Raw genomic sequence first — 12,039 nt, 5'->3', positions numbered from 1 at the left:
GCTTTTGTTGGACAAAAATGGTGTGGATACACATCACACCTGTGTTTGAATATTTACTGGTATAATATAAAAATACTGCAATTAGCCTTGATATCCATTTTCATAGACGTTGACAAGCTAATTTATATATATATATATATATATATATATAAATAAATGCAGAAACATTGATTAAGACACAGTTCTAGTGCTCTGTGCCACATCAGCTCTCAAGGAACCAAAGGATGCGTTACCTCCAGCAAGATATCAAGCATGGGTTTAGCCAACCATAAAGATTCTTCTACCATGACGCATCTGCATTTGCCACCTGTCTGCTTGGAGTTTACCAAAAAAGGATTGAATGAATGCTTCAGATACATGAATGAAAAGTGTAAAAAAGGGAATGAGAAGTGTTATTTCTGTCATAATCCTGCTCCTCTCAGTTCTACCTCCATCATCACCAGACCACAGCTACAATATGGAAATGAAAATATAGTATTGTAGATATAAATCTAAAGTATACATATGTAGAAAGTGGATCGAGAGGAGGTTTAGAATTTAATTTTAATTAAATCTAAATTCCATCTAAAGAATTTCAAACATGAGCCATGATCATTACTTGAAACTAGTGATGATTTCCCTTTCAGATATTGCATCAAAACTGCTGAAAGATTCAGAGGAATTATGTTAAGTGGAAACCATAACAGCACAGTGTGTTGGCTTTAAATTCACAACTGAAATATAATTAAGTTGATGTAAGAACTTTTACTATTTATTTCAAGTTTAAAAAAGGCAATTTAAGTTAAGACCCCAGTTAATTAATATGAGTTGGAATTAAAAGCAATTGTAGTGCAATTCAGCTCGGCAATGCGAAAATTCAAAACGTTCAAAACCTGTAAACATTTGAAGGAATAAAAAGGCTAAATAGGCAGGAAGAAATCTCTTTAAAATGGCCTTGCATAATAAAAGTTAGCTACTAAGACACTATGTTTAAAATAAAGAAATGATTGAATAAATACATACAAATATACAAACACATAACGTGTGTGTGCATGAGTGTGTGTGTAAAGGTAACTGAGCAGCAGTTTCAGTCTGCTCAATCTGTCCTTTAGATGTCTGGAACTACTGCTTTTGACTAAAATTTGAAATAAATTATGAAATGGTAAATTAGTTGACTGTTAATCATAGAACAAAGGGGTTAGGTTACGGCTCTAATCTAAACACACTAGCTTGTTTGGTCAAACACATAGCTGTCCAGGGACTTGAAAAGTAATGCTCATTTCCATGTAAAAGAAACATTTTGATTGTTTTTGGCATTGCAGTTGTATTGTTTTCATACTGTGTTACTGCACGGAATAAAGCGATTATCAATCACGTCTCTGTTATAAATCCCCAAATACTTCATAGTCCAATATGCGCAGACAATGAAAGCATACACAAACCACTTCATTCTGAAATGAATTAGCACCGGCAGAGAGAGAGAAAATATGTATTTCTAAGCAGGAGCCCATACACAATGCCAAGACAGTAGTGAGCTGGGATAGTTTGAAAAGGGTTTTGCATTTCTCTGTGAATAGACGATGATGAAAGCACCTGCACTTTGCACACTGCCAAGCTGCTATCACCTCACAAACATTTAAAATCCCAAACCTTTTAAAAATGTAACAATCATACATTGGTTCATATGCACCTTTATGTTGCTGCAATTAATCACGGTTGTGTCAAAAGGACAAGGCGGTAATTTTCATAGTGACAGGATGATTCAATGAGAGAGCAGAGGCAAAAGAAAAGGGGATAGACAGAAGAGCGAGGCAGTGAGAGAGATCATGGCCATGAGTTAATCAGTTTCCCCGCTTATTATTAACTGTCATTATCTTTCCTCTTTTCAATCAGTACTTGCTTGTGCTCGGAGGACGTTCTAATAGTGGCACTGGGAAGCTATTATTGATATGTCACCAGCTTGCTCAGTGACATCAGATGCTGACAGATCTTGAAACATAATGACAGATACTTTCCACAAATGCAGCCCTTTATTTTAAGCCCTTTCAAAGCTTTACTACAGGAACTTGGCATTGTGGGTGTCTCCAAAAAGTGGAGAGAAGCCACAGCATGAGAAAGAAAAAATGCCATTCAAAACATGAGATTTATATGAAGAAGTATACTGCAGCATGAATATGTGTACTTTAAGGTGCTGTTCACAACAGTACACAAATGTAACATATCACATCAAGGGTGCCCAGTGCGGGGAACGGGTGCCTCCAGAAGGTTATAAATGACTCCAAAACTAAAAGTAAACCAGTCAGCAGCACCATGAAATAGTCGATAAAAGAGGATCAAACAAGAAGCAGAAGCAAAACTGTTTTAAATACTGCTGAGGGTGATTAGGTCATTGGAAACAGGTGAGTTAATTTGGAACAAATAGGAGGTGATTGACAAGACAAGAAAAGAAACTGAAGACCTCTGACTGATGGATTTGTTAAACAAAAGAGCAGTTATGATGGTAAAAAAATGGTGGCTCCGTCATTAATGACACAAAATACTTTGTTAGGCTTTTTATGACTATAGTAGTAAATTCCTTGTATCATACCACATGGGATAAAATATTGTCATGTTTAAAGAAAGAAACCCATTATAGTGCAATTTTCAGGCTCAAAAAATTTTAAATCATGTCACATCAAAAATCCCTGAGTTTAGTAGCCTTGTTTACTTTACACTGAAGTTTTTAGTCATTAGACCACAATCAACCCAGAGAAACAGTGGGAGCTCTTTTGTTAGGACATACAAAACTACTAGATGAAGACATTAAACTGTCAACACCACATCAGAAAAGAATTGACACTTATTGCTGGTGTTGTTGGATCAATTTTACCTTAAATTACAGCACACATTTTTCTAATGACATAGTTTCAATAAGCTCATTCAGTTTCACAGCATTAATTTTCAGTCCAAATTTGAAACAATATTTCAGCTAGATCTTGTATTGATGATGGGTAGGTTGGACATCCCATCTCGACTCTGTGGTGGTAAATCCATCCAACCATCCATTTTCTGCATCTAACATGCATGTTTTTGGACGGTTGGAGGAAATCGGAGTACTCAGAGATAACTCATGCATGCACGGGGAGAAAATGTAAACTCCAAACAGAAATGCCACCACACCACCCTGCAGCCCATGAAAGTATTCTGCTGAGATGAAGTAAGAATAATACTGTGGAAATTACTATGACATACTTAACGAAATATCAGAGAAAGGCCACGCCGAACATTTGCAACTAGATGCTGCCTCAATCACTTGGTCCACTTTCTTTGCAAGTTTTTCTTGTCTCAAAGTGATTGAGACATGCTTGCAATGATACAGCTCATTTTGCAACAAGCCCCTGGGCAGCTTCATGAACAGAGACTAAATGAGTTTCATCAAAAAGCAAAGAGAGCCGTTTGAAGTTGAAGTCACATAACTGTGCCAAAACAGCAACTCTCAAGCAAATACTTACAAACCTAATAATGAGCTTTTATATGCAGCATGACTGAAGACAATAGCATAAATAGAACACATAGACACAGTTTAAATGTAATATTTATGCTTATGTCTTATCTGTAATACTATACAAGCAATATATAAAATATGAATGATGCCACAATTATTATTTTTTGTAATGTCAGTGTTCTTGTTGCAATCTGGCATAAACTAGCAGCTACTGTATGTTCAGTTTTGATTGCTTCAAGACATCTTCTACTTTGAGTGCCAAGATTTTTCAGATAATTTGCTAACATTTACTGATGCAACCTTATGCTACAAGTAAACATTTTTGTTTTGTTTAAGGACCATTGTTAAGACTTCAAATGACCTTGACGAGACTCTCCTTTGAAAACCTTTTCTCACTGCCTGCCTGCAGTTATTTACAAAGTAATTTAGACAAGCAACAATCTGAAACAATGTAAATTCATAAAATTAAATGATTTCTTTCACATGTTCTCGATTGGCAGACTTGACTTTATATCTCGTATTACTCCGGTGTAATGCTCAGAGAGAATTAGGACTCTTTAGGAGCCCTCGCACTTATGGTTTATGATATAGGTGTTTTCACTTGTAGGGGGTGAGCAAAGACTGCTTGACTAATACCTGACTCTCTTGTTAGTTTTGTTTCATCCATTTGTCTTAAATTCAAATTTTACCTTCATATTATGAAATAATGACAATTAAGTTTAGCTACTGCTGTAATCCTCTACCCAACTTAGTGGCTGAATGACCTGTGTGGGTGAGAAGGAATTCAAGTCTTCAAATGTTCTTTTCTAACTGGTATGGGTAAAGTTCCCCAGTGGTAGAGGGAAATTGGTTCAAAGAGTCTATTAGGGAACAAAATCTGTGGATGTTGGGGAAACTTTTTACTTTTAGAAATATTCTGGGTTCTGTAGTTTCTCTATGATTGCTGCTTAGTTGTAGTAATTATTTTTTTCCTTGAAGTAGTTATGAATAATCTTAGAGGCTGATCTCTGTGACAAAAGTTCACAAGATCAGTTCCTTTACGTTCAGTACAATGACAACCTACATCATGATACATTTCTAATCAAATACATGCTTTTCATCCATTATAGCTGCATTGATTGACTAAATGTGAACAGTCATTCCCTCTCAACAAGTTACTGACTAGTTTATGGGCCTTGTTGAATGTCTTACTCTTGAAAAGCATCTTTATGTTCTTTATGTTGTTATCTGTTGAATTGAAGAAATGTTCTCATTTCCTGTTTCCTCACTTATGCAAAGCTATGTTTGACTCCACCTTCCTTTGCTTCTTTTTGTTCATAATTTACTTGTGATGATATTTATTTACCTTTATCATAGCCTGTTTTTCAGAAGCTGATTTAGGTCCCATGAGTTTGGTCATGAACTACCATTCTAAAGCCTTCAATAAGACATCATACGTCTGTCCTTTTGTCATCTTTGTTTTTGGATAAAAGGGAGGAGTTCGAAAGGGGTTCACATAAAAAATGCTGATTGGAACAGAATACTTCTCTGTGAGGACGAAAGCATAATTAATCATCATATCACAAGCATATTGATTAGAATTAGTAAATTTAGCAAGAAATCATTGTAAATTAAGTATTAAATAAATATTCACATATTTCATTTGAAAAGTTTAGCAAAACACTAAAGAGGAGTCATGAGTGTGAAAATGAGCCAGCAACTAGTGGCTGTCAGTGGTATGGCATGTTAAGGAACTATCACATTGGCTTCACATTTCAAATTTGATTGCTACACCCATCTTTGATACACATCAATAAACCTAATATACTTTCACATGTGATTCATAGTTTAGTGAGCACTACAAGATGAATAATTACCACTTTACCAGCTGGCTTAAAATCTGTAAGCTTTTGATCTGTAAGCTATTTTTGCAGGCAATTTAAGTTGCCTGCATTCACCAACCTTATAGAAAATATCTGATTGTATCGTATACTGATGATGTTTTTTCTGCAATCTGCTAATAAAATTGTGGATTCATCAACAAAATACATGATATCTTTAATTTTATCCCAATTTGCTTGCTGTGTGACTGACAAAGCAAATTATTAGCAAAGTGACTCATCCACGGAAACATGCTTGCTGACCAGCTGGAAGCAGCCATATCTCTTTTTCTAGATTATGCCTCAGAAAAAAGATCTGAGCTTTAATGGCTTAAGGCGCCATGTGAAATCACAACAGGGGAGAACCTCACTTATCATACCATCAAGCAGGAAGTACGGAAATCCTATTCACCTTGTTTTCACCTCTCACTGAGCTCATAATTGCAGCAGATATGTGTGCTCAGGGTCTGCTGTCCATTACAATACACCCATGGATGATGATTAATGGCCCATTGTGAACTAACAGTGAGTGGACCCTCTCAAGCAGCGTCCATAAGCTCATATATGCCACCAAATGTCTGAGCCTATTTACAAGACCTTGTCTTGATCTTCAAAAGTAAGACAAAAGGTTGAGGAAAAAACAAAGTGTGCACTTGTAGGTCATTGACTACATGCATGTGTACATTGGAGTGTCTCCAAATGTGCACGGGAGAGGATGTCCATGCCCTTTTAATTAGACTAATTACACTAATGTGTCTGTTTCCTAAATCTGATTGACCTTTTTTTTCATGACAACCATACACGGGCCAGTCTGTTACCTGTAATGACCTGTAATGACATCAAAATGTATTCATCATGTACTGTTGGATACCTGAGAAAAGCTGTGAGATCAAAATGAACTGCTGTTGTGCAAAATGCAATTCTAATTTGAAAAAAAAATTATACACCAGACAGACACTGAAAATCAAAATAAATGTTTTAGAAAACTGTTAGCAACATGAAATATTTCCTTTCTCTTCTTTACACAACAGCAATATGTGTGCAGTTTCCAGTAGCAACATGTCACATCTTGAACTCACCGAGGGGGCTGGTTTCCCTCCCTTTGCAGTGCAGACCAGAGTGAAATTCTGGGCTTGGTAGCGACTGAAGGGGGCTGGAGTGTTCTCTGCCACCACTGATATGTTGTTTGGAGGTGCTGTGAAGGACAAGCGGGAAGCTTTATAAAAAAATATCTTAATACATTGGATAGACACAAAATGCAACCTCAGACATCCTTTAGCAGTTGGAAAACATCGTTTTTTACTCTCTCAGCGCATCTAAGCACTTATTTTCATAATGGAATGTCAACTTAGGGTTATAGATTTAGGTGGAAACTGTGCATGCAACACTGACAGCAGAGTAAGAGTAAAAAAGATAGAGCAGAGGAAGACTAAAACAATTCTGTGTTATGGACCTGCTTTATCTGCCTTCTGCATCACTTTTCAAATGAAAGCAAAAACCTGCTGAGAGAATCTCCTTCTAAAATGGTAAGTGAATGACTGGGACAATATGTTCAAAACTCCCCAGGGCCCATGTGAGTTGGATAGGGCTGATAAGTTATAAGATTGCATACATATCATATCATAAACCCACTATCTGAATCTCTCCAGGGATCCCAGTAAGTATGTCACGGTAGTGAAAAGGGAAAACACGTGAGCAACACTTCACAGCATTACAGAGGAGCACTGGGAGAAGAAGGATGTAATGAATGGAAATCTTCAACATCCGCCAGAAAATCAGAAGTTCAGCATGCTGTGCTTTGGTCCTTGTATGCTAGCTTTGGTATATATGTTAATACTTCATATTGTAGCAGTTTAAAGGAAGTGTCACTAAGCAAGTTTCACCCGATGACACTGCAGCCAATGATGGGCAGCTGCACAAGGACCTTTTTGAATTTTGATGAGGACTGCTGAGTGTCAAAGGCACTTTTCAAAACATTAGCTGAAGATGCTGAGCTTTTCATGTGTTCTGAATTTCTACATGACTTTTCTTCATGAGGCTTTCATCTTCTACCTTGCATAGGCATTTAACAGTTGCCTGGCGTATTATTTCCCCCCGGATTTGACAGCAGGAGGTTTTATGAATACTCCACTAGGCAAAAGCTCTTATCAGAATAAGAATTTGAGCAATCTTTTAAGGATGTCATGAGGTGAGAGAAAAATCTCTTCTGAAGTTACAATTTTTGAATTGAGGAGGCACATAAGGCAACAAGAAGGGTCACACTGGGAGCAGAGCCTTTTTTTACGTGGCAGTTTTATGAGCAAATCTATCAAATGCTTTTAAACAGACATGCTTGAGCAATTAATTGATTAAAGGTAGGTAGGGGTGTGTGTGGGGATTTAGCTGCTGGCCTAAGTGCCTCTATGTTTCCACACCTCTTAATTGCTTATTGATGGAATTCATATGGTTGTAAATTAACCTTAGAACACTTCATTAGCTTACTGACGAGCCTGTCTCAACCTGGCATATGATTAGCTGTCAGAGGTGTCTGCTTCTGACCAATCATGTGAAAGCATTCAACATGGTGGCACAGCATGTGAAGTGCGTCTAGTATGGTGAAGCCACACTAATATAATGAAAATAAATATCACAATAAAATAATACAATTAACTTCATAGATTTGATATAAATGACTTTGTTGCATAAAATATCATTGTTTTCTATTTTATGGAGTCCTGCAGATTGAAACTTCACACTTTTTGTTTCTATTTATTCATTTTTGTTGACAAAGGGCTTTAAACGATGCCACAGTATGAAGGTGGAAATTCTGATTCATTTTCACAATATCAACAGCCATGCATGTAAAAGATCAAGAAAGTTTAGCAGGTTTCAACATGAGGTTTAACACTTAAAAAAAATGTATTTAGTCATGGCTAATCTGCAGAGAAGCAATCTTATTAGAATACTGTTAAATTGCTTGTTTCCACTCGACTGATAAAGACTGATCATCTCTTGACAAGAGATTTTCCAAGCAGTAGTAGTGAGATGCTTTGATAAGTTAGAATAAAATCCCCTAGTACATGTAAGATAAACAATTAAGCACTCTGGTTAAGTTAGTTAATGAGACGTGCACATTGGTCACGATGCTTTGTTTTCTCCCCCTTTGGGGGGCAGGCCACCTAATAGGAGTGTAAGCTTGAGACAGCAACGAGCCTTCGTGAAATATTTGACATGATTAATACGGAGACCAACTGTGCTCAACACAGTGTTTGCAAACACAACAGGATTAAGATGGTTTTCTGTGATGAGGAAGTCTAAACCTTTCATACTTCATTAAATTGCAGATCCCACTTCCACGCTTATTAAAGGTTCAGCTAAATCTTTTCTTCGTTTGTAATTGAGTTCATGCTTTTAACTGAGATTTGCATAACAAAAATAACAGATAAATAATTAAAGTTTTTCTTGACTAGGGTAGAATCTTACACAATGAGTGATGGCAGGATAGGCCTCACAAACTGGAGGTAAAAAAAAGGAAAATCGTCTTTGATATACTCCTAAGGATTTCTGTAAGGACCCCAACATAGAATTAAATAGAATAGAATAGAATATTTATTTATTGTCATAAAACGGTACAATGAAATTTGAGGGTGCACCTGCAGAGCTACCGTGCACAACAAAAACAAACACAATAACAACAAACAAACCCAAAAACATTGTTTTTGGATTTGAATTTCAAATGAACGTTTCAAATGAAAAGTGTTTCAGCACCACCTTCCCCTTTCCATAAATTTAAGAAAACTGCACACATATTGAGGGCATAATCATTCTGCTTTGTACACCTGGAAGTCTAACTTCTGGTTCAAGACTTTTTTAAATGAAACAACCATATTTCAAAGTAATTTCTAAAAACTATTACTAAATGAAATTAATTAATTGGTATGCTCGGACACTTTCCACATTTATTTTTTTGCATGTGAACAGGACAAATATATACGATCTATCTAGTTTTATTCAGCTTCTATGGACAACAAATATTCCTGTGGGACATGTTAGCTTTAAGATGCAAAAAAGAGGCCACATTTGGAGGTAGAAGTAGATGGCAGGGGAATGATTGCATTGCAAAGCTGTTGGCTTCTTGAGTGATTCACAACATCCACTAGGCTCCAAGCTTTCATTTGTGCCTGAAACACAAGGTTTGGACCAATCAGCATCACATACTGATAGATATTTGCAAGTTTTAGATATGATGACAATTAGCGATGGCAGCTTTGACTAAATGATTGGTCCATCGACTTCTCTGATTGGTTGACATTCTCTAGTGACTTTGATAAACAGATGCGTCATCCAACGACCTTCTATGCTGTTTTTGTGTCTTTTGTGTTTTTTCAAAGTGTCCATCCTTTCAAAAGGTTTACACAGAGGACTTTGTGGCAGATGTTTTTGTGGAAGAAACTATGATATGTCAGGTTAGGGAACTGAACTGTTGTCTAGGAGACCAAAGTTGGTCCATAGTTTTAAAACGTTATTTCTTTTTACACTTAATTTGTTTTCACTTGCTGTTTCCTTTGCTTAAACTTGCTAATTGGTTAGGCTTAGCCACTAAAAAAATAATATAAATAAACCAAAAATCTAAAATATTAATTGACATCATTCATCACACATTTGAAATCTTTATTTCTTAACTTACTGGGGTGAGGAGTTCAGCCCCATCTGCAAAAAGACACAAACCACTGTACTGGCATAAAAGAAACCTGTCACTGATATGTTACTTTAAAGACATATCATAATGAAACTAAAAAAAATACACAGTTTGATTCCATCATCACATTGATTTTTGTTTCATGCCTATTTTGCAATTTTCCATGAGAATCAACTGAAAGTATAAGATCTATAATGCTTGTTTTGCAGTGTCCAGTTTTTACAATGTTGAAATAATATGTATGACACTTTCTCCTTTAGGGAGTGTATTTTCAAATAACCTCTCTAAGGTTATTTGAAGCAGAAACTTTCTGAAACCTACAGTTTTCCCCTGACAAAAGCAAAAACACACATGAAGTATCTTTGCTTAGTCTACAAAAATGCTGTATAAATTACTGACAATGCTCCACAATACAACATAAATACATTTACCAAAGCTATAAAATGTGAAGTCTACAGTACCACAGCATATACATTTTTTTCAATAAACACAATTGCACACCATAGCATTCATGGTACTGAAAGTGGTATCAAATTCCTTTTGTCCTTGGTAGCACCACTAAGCTAGTCACACCAGTAATGATCTCTCCTTCCATCTCTCGTTTACTACCTCCTCTTTGTTCCATATCCTCAAGCACCATTACTCTGCAATGGCAAAAAAGCAAAGAAACTGTAAATGGATTGGTAAAACGGGAGCATGTTTAATGCTTTCCCTGGCCTAATGATTTAAGGGATTTAGAGCTCTGGGGACAAGTGGACTTACACAAAATACTCCCAACATCTTTTTGAACTAAGCACTCTGCCTCGAGTCAACATCTCTGCAGGTTTGTTTATAGTTGGGAAAGGTGGTATGTGTTTGGAGTACTGATAACAGAATAGGTGCAAGGGTCATCTATGGCACCTACACTTTTACACTGACGATAATTAAGAGATAAATATTTGATTAAACATATCTATTGTGAGACCAAATATTCTAAAGTAATGAATGTGAATTTTGAATAGTTTTATGAAACATAAAAACAGAGGAAGCAATTTTGCTTCACAGTTTAACGTTATGATAATCAACTGAGGATGAGTTTCTGAACAATTAGCTGCTACTCCATGGTTTTTGGACAATGCAAACATATTGCAGTTTTAGTTATAGCTTTGAAAATCTGTTGTCTCTGCAAGTGCAAGATATGCAAGATATGTACCTATTCAGCTGTAGAACCTTCAATTTAAATAAATCTAAAGACAATATTATAATTAGTTCAATCTAAAAACCATCTTTAAACTTTATATAGTTCAAATCTTTCTATCAACCTCAACCTTTCTATTGAGATAGCTCAACATAGCTTTTACATGTTCTTTGCATATGAGCTTTGATGCATGAATTGTGTGAACGTATACCGTTCAGGTACAAAAGAGCATTAGTTTGCAATGCACTATTGCAGAGAATTACTTTCAGTAAAGTTCTCAAACAGGAATTACTATTAGCATTTATAAAAATGGTAATCAATTTCAATTTTGTTTCAAAATCAACCTAAAATGTAGATTTGACTTTTATGATGCATGTAGTGAATATAGGAAATTTGGCCTTTCAGTTGACACACGGTTATCTGTATGTAAAATAGGACCTTGTCTGAATTTGGAGAGAGTATTAAGAGTTGAGCTGAGAAATAATAGCAGATACTAAAAGAGACATAAGTGGGCCCCAAAGAACATCTAAAAAATACTTCTACCCTCTTAAACCATGGCGACATTATCACACTGGTACTCAGAACTCTGAAACAAATCCAAAGACAAAAAAACCCTCATCTTCAGATGGAAGGAGATGAGAGGATTGTCACATGCCATGTATGAAATTAATCAGACACATTTTTGCAGATTTCTACTTGCATTCAAGAGTAAGTAAGCTCCAGAATCCCGTATTACTCTACATTGTTGGGAGACCTTGCAGCTGTGGTTTAGGGCAGCCATTTTGCTTTTACCACTAAGAAGGTTGCTTCCACTGAACCCATAACATTTTTATTTGCTTCTTTCATTCAGTAACTTTACCTC

General features: G+C 36.1%; 1 protein-coding gene across 2 annotated transcripts in view; it reads right to left on the bottom strand.

Annotated features, from left to right (window-relative positions):
- The window catches only part of igsf21a (immunoglobin superfamily, member 21a), a 148,900-nt gene that overhangs the window by 24,200 nt on the left and 112,661 nt on the right, over positions 1-12,039 (bottom strand). For both annotated transcript variants that reach the window (XM_072381606.1, XM_072381605.1), the window contains one exon: positions 6,402-6,517. In XM_072381606.1, the coding sequence (XP_072237707.1) occupies positions 6,402-6,517 (116 nt within the window). The remainder of the gene's footprint in view (positions 1-6,401; positions 6,518-12,039) is intronic.

This window comes from Leuresthes tenuis, unplaced genomic scaffold (assembly GCF_036924035.1).
Source record: "Leuresthes tenuis unplaced genomic scaffold, fLeuTen1.0.hap1 SCAF_3, whole genome shotgun sequence".
Classification (NCBI taxonomy): Eukaryota; Metazoa; Chordata; class Actinopteri; order Atheriniformes; family Atherinopsidae; genus Leuresthes; species Leuresthes tenuis.
This window is presented reverse-complemented; position numbering and strand designations above follow the sequence as displayed.